Raw genomic sequence first — 5616 nt, 5'->3', positions numbered from 1 at the left:
CTGGGGATTCGAACCCGCCACCTTAGGTGTACGTGGCTGGCGCCTTAGCCGGTTGAGCTATAGGTGCTGAGCCCTAATTCAGTACTCTTTGCACAAATATTCTAGTAATTGAACATTATAACCTAGCATGTCCTGAAATGTCCTAGAGTTTTCTAGTTGAAAAATGTAAGCACTTACTTTTAATTGTTGTGGGACGTAGTCTAACTATAAAATACCTCTAAATATCATCACTTTAAACAGAGAAGCTGGAAAAGTTAATGTCCATAGACATTATCAATTTTCCACACTGTAACCACAGTGTTTCCTCAAAAAATTTAATACTGGCTTTCTTTTTTAGGTATTCAGTGTGCTATGTAGTATGCCAAATTAATAGCCACTGCATTATGTATAAGAAATAGTCTGAGAGAGAACAAAGCCAGTAGAAATTCGAACAGAAGGAACATTCTAAGTGAGGAGGAAATCATAAATAAAAGTATGTAAGTTGGAATAAGAAAGATTGTTATGTGTGAGCAGAATATCAGGAAGGCCTTTTTGAGTTAAGGAGAGGTTGGATACTAAATGAATATGAAAATAGTAGTTGGGTAGATAGACCAGTTTAAGACAGTCTTTAAAATTTATTCAGACAAGTTTGAATTTCATGTAGGAGAGACTCATTGTGGGTGTTTAGCATGACTGGCATCATGAAAGTGTGTTTTAGTAGGGAAATCCAGCATCATTGTGTGGGGTGAATTGAAGGGGCAGAAACTGAAGATGAAGATTAGCCAGGAGAACTACCATAAGTCAGCCCTGCTAGAGAGAGAGAGTGAACCTGGAGACCGAGGGTGAGTCTGAGAGGTGAAAAAAGTGATTGGAAAGTAAAAATGATCCTGAGGTTTCTTGCCTGGGGATTGTAAAAGAATCATGTCAACACTGAGCAGTAGGATAGCTGGAAAGGACCATCAGTTGTAGGGAAGAGGTTGGTTTAGCATGTTTGGTAAATTAAAAGCAAAGGAGAGCCATTTGTGTAAATATCTAGACTTTGAGGAACAGTATAGTTAAGCTAGAATGAAAGGGAAAATAAATGTATGAACATGGAAGAATAGTGTTTATCCCTGAAGAAACCTTTGTTTTTCTCTCCGCCTATTCCTTGTTTTTGCTGCTTTTCATGTCTTGGTTTGCATAAAACAGCTTTTACTGTTTGCTTGCTTAAATTGGAAACACAATAAGACCGTTTAATAATGTACATCGCATAGAACATAAAAACTCACTTCATAATAATCTCTGTATGTGTTTATAAAGAAAATTTTCTCTAGGGCAGCACCTGTGGCTCAGTGAATAGGGCACCGGCCCCATATGCTGAGGGAGGTGGGTTCAAACTCCCCCCTCCAGCCAAACTGCAACAAAAAATACCCAGGCCTTGTGGCTAGTGCCTATAGTTCCAGCTACTTGGGAGGCTGAGGCAAGAGAATCTCCTAGGCCCAAGGGCTGGAGGTTGCTGTGAGCTGTGATGCCGCAGCACTCTATTGAGGGTGACAAAGTGAGATTATGTCTCTTAAAAAAAAAAAGAAAAAATTTTCCCTAAAACAAATTGTATACTAAAAACAAAATTAAATGTCATTTCATGGGCTTCCCATTACCTACAACATAAAATTCTTAGATGGGCAAGGTAGCTTGTGGAGCTACCTTGAGGTTAGCTACTCAGCTACTCAGGAGGTTGAGGTAGGAGGATTGCTTGAGGCCAGGAGTTCAAGGCTGCAGTGAACTCTCATCACACCACTATATTCCAGCCTAGACAACAGAGTGAGACTCTCTCTCTCTTAAAGAAGAAAAAATTACCTAAGCACACAACATCCTTCACAGCCTGTCCTCTGCCTACCTTTCAGCTTCATATACTGTCTGCTGCCACTCTTTTCTGAGGGATCAGACTCCTTTTCACCTTTACATCTTTGCATATAGTGTTCACTTATGCCGATACATAGCACTCTTTTGTTGTTGGTAGTGGTGGTTTTATTTGAGATACGGTCTTGCTGTGTTGCCCAGGCTGATCTTAACTCCTGGGCTCAAGCTGTCCTCCCACCTAGGCCTCCTAAGTAGCTGGCCATAGGGGCATGTGCCTTTGTGCCCAGCTCTAGATCTCCTTTCATGAGGCTTTCTGTAACCACGCTACCTCTCCTGCACCATTGGTCCTCATTCTATGATGTTCAGGTACATACTTCTCTCTGCAAGTATCACACTATTTTGTAAAATTATTTGCCTACATATCTCTTCTCTAGCCAGAATAGGAAGTCTTTAAAGGCAGAAACCTAGTTTTATTCACCTGGATAGTCCCAGCTCCTAATTGGTTCTTGACACATAGTGTCTGTTTTAACATTTGTATAGGTTAATTATTGCTGTACCATTAGTGGGGAAGGCTGTTTTAAAGATCATACAGAAAACACTGATTAAGTTACAGAAATGGTATGGAACTAGTGTGCTAATTCTCTAGCTCCTAAAGGCTGTAGGGCACACTACTTGTCATTAAGTCAAGCAAGGCTCTGTTGTGAAGTGAGCTCTCCCATACTTCAACTGAAGATAAAAGTGCTTGCAGATGTGAAAGCAGGATCCTTCAGTCTTTTTTCACTATCAGAGCTTGCAGTCCCCATCTCCAGGAAGCAAAATAGTAAACATTTCATTCCTTTTGTTTCGGTGTTCCTATAATTTCAAGAAATTATCAGACAAGAAAAGAATCCTGGAGAAGTTGAAAGACACAGACCTAAGCAGATGTTCCTGGAATCTTAAGGTCGCACTTCTCAGGCAGAATGTTTGTTAGCTCTACAAAGAATAATCTGTCGGCATTTTTTTCTGAGTAAATTAAAATTCATTTCTTAGGAAATGCCAATCGCATTACCTTCCTGCTATTAAGCAGAATGAAGCTAATGAAAAGATGACCAACCCACAGTGGCCTATAGATTGTTTTTTTAAAAATGGGTTTGACCCACCACTCTAAGACATCTGACACAGTGTTAAGGTTTGAATGGGTATAGTTAAGTAGAAGATGCAGCTGTGAATTAAAGCTCCCAGAGGGGATTCTTCTAGCCCATCTGTGTATCTGAGAGACTCACCCTTGCTCTAAACCTATTCAAAAAATCAAGTAAAACAAGAAATTTGCACTTGAGGTGCCTCCCTTTCTTTCCCCTGAAGAATCACTCCCTGTGTTGTCACTAGGTGATTGAGGTCTCTTGATGGAGTTGGGAATTTAGAAAGCAGGGGATCATAGTTCTTTTCCCTATCAAAACAGGTCTAAAAACAAGATCGATATCCACACTAAGCCTTGGAATCCTTGCCTTTTGCTCCAGTACTAAATCTGTGTAATGTCTTCCTTTTTCCTCTGTGTCAGACACCTGATCCAATATAATGGACTTGCTTGCTGATGTGCATTACTATCAAATTTAGTATATAGCTTCTGATCCATTTCATATCTTTCTGCCTCCCAAAGGAGATGCTTGCTCAGGAATAAAATCTTGATGAGTTTCTCCCAGAAAACAATGTGAATATAAATGTGGCTATCACGACAACTTTACCGACTCCCTGTGGGGTACAATTCCCAGTAATAACAGATTTAGCATGTGGGCTGATACCTTTTTAGTATCACAGGGACAGCATTGTTTAGAGAAAGCCTTGACTCCATTTGAATAGCACAAAGGATGCCAGGAGGAAGGCCAAAGGAAAAGGAAACGGGAGAGCTGTTGGTTTGTCTCACCCTTACATCAGATGACAGGAAGTCAGAATTGAGATTGGCCACAGCAACCTGTTAAGGCCACATCTGTTTGAATAACTTAAAAGCTGTATAGAAACCAAGTAAGTTTTAGAGTAAGGAATCCAAGAAGAGGATGAGGGGCAGAGTAGCAAGCAATAGCTTGGGGTGAACATCCTGCCAGGAGTAAGTCTTCCTTTCGGCCATCTATATTCTTTATTTGACTATACCTCAGAATATAAACTGTGTTAAGGCAACTAAAGCTGCATAATTACCAACGGCTGGATGATTTGTAGGACTGGCCGGGTTCCCCTGCTCTTTGTAATACCAGTCTCAGTCATGTCATGGTTCCACATTATCCTAACGTTCAGTCACATCAGGGATTGAAACTCTGAAGCACTTAAGGAAGTGTCACTGGCTGTGGCTTGATTTTTAGCAGTTTTTCACAAGTACAATTTGGGTCTAATAATTAACTATAAAATCTAATAAGGAAGTTTTCCAGAACTTTTTTAATTTGTATGAATGTGTATGTGTTTGTTACTTTATTTTCGAGGTAGGGTAAGATTTGGCTTTTGGAGTGTGGGTGTGTTTCTGATGGGAGTTACAGCTATTCACAAACACAATTTCAATGCCAAGAAATTAAAAATAAATAAATAAACACTATTTTTGAGCTTTTCTCCAAAAGAAAAACAAATGGTACTGTGGGCCAGACAGCTGTTAGTAAGGTGTGGTTTGTTGGTTTTTTTTTTTTATTTGTTTGGTATTTTTGTATTGGACAGACACAGTGCCGTGACAATTCTAGTTCCCATTCCAAATAGAGGCAAACAACTCTGTTTGCCAGATAAACTAACACAGTAGGGAAAGAAGGCAGGGGTGGGAGCAAGAGATTTTGTGCCTGGGGTAAGTTATCTCCTGCTTTTGTCTAGCACTTCAGGCTGAGTAGCCAACAAAATTGCCAGTGCTTACTCACATGAGCTTTTCTTTTTCCACAGATACCACCTCCTCAAGCTTCTCCAGAAGTTTGGGAAGGTAAAGCAGTTTGACTTCCTCTTCCACAAGTCAGGTGCTTTGGAAGGACAGCCTCGGGGGTACTGTTTCGTTAACTTTGAAACTAAGCAGGTAATTGAGCTTCTTCCCCTTGTCATACTTACCACACTCTGATAATTGTTTAGGCATCTCTCTCGACTGTATCTAGAATAGCAGTTCCTTATGGGCAGGAGCCATGTTTGATTCATACACTAAATCCTTAAAGAGATTCTCAGTGAACAGCTTTCAAAATTGACCCTCCGTTGGCTGGAGGTTTAAGACCACTGATTGACCTACTTTTCTGATCAAATGCTTTGGAATGTCCACACTGAGCACATGGACATCCTTCTCCCTTATTCTGTTTGTTCCTTTAGTGGCTAGTTGACAAAACCTCTTTTTCTTTGTATACTTCTCAGTGTTTCAAAACAAATGCATATAAATTTTAATATAGAGGACGAGTACATTCAGCTTCAACCATGACATATACATGTATCTCCTGTATTAAAATTGAGTTCTTGGAGTGGAAATGCATTGATAAAGAAATTGAATGATTTAAATGTACTAAGAATAGAGATACTGCTTCTTACACTCTATCACTTTATTCATCATATGGTACATAAGAACATTGCCTAATTATTGTATGAGTTTTTCTTCTTATAAAAGGAACGTGGATATTATAGATAAAAATAGAAATCACCAAAAAAGAAAATTGATGTCAGTTAGGCCAAGACCCAGAAATGATCACTATTAATATTTAGTCATGGGCTCGGCGCCTGTGGCTCAAGCGGCTAAGGCGCCAGCCACGTACACCTAAGGTGGCAGGTTCAAATCCAGCCTGGACCTGCCAAACAACAATAATGGCTGCAACCAAAAAAAAA

At 39.9% G+C, this 5616-nt stretch overlaps 1 protein-coding gene across 1 annotated transcript in view; it reads left to right on the top strand.

Moving 5' to 3' along the window:
- The window catches only part of RBM18 (RNA binding motif protein 18), a 26446-nt gene that overhangs the window by 8076 nt on the left and 12754 nt on the right, over window positions 1-5616 (top strand). The window contains exon 3 of the mRNA XM_003785271.2: window positions 4705-4831. Within this exon, the coding sequence (XP_003785319.1) occupies window positions 4705-4831 (127 nt within the window). The remainder of the gene's footprint in view (window positions 1-4704; window positions 4832-5616) is intronic.

Source organism: Otolemur garnettii, unplaced genomic scaffold (genome assembly GCF_000181295.1).
Source record: "Otolemur garnettii isolate 467f Iridium unplaced genomic scaffold, OtoGar3 scaffold00014, whole genome shotgun sequence".
NCBI lineage: Eukaryota > Metazoa > Chordata > Mammalia > Primates > Galagidae > Otolemur > Otolemur garnettii.
Note: the sequence above shows the minus strand (reverse complement) of the source record. Positions and strands in the feature narration are given on the sequence as shown.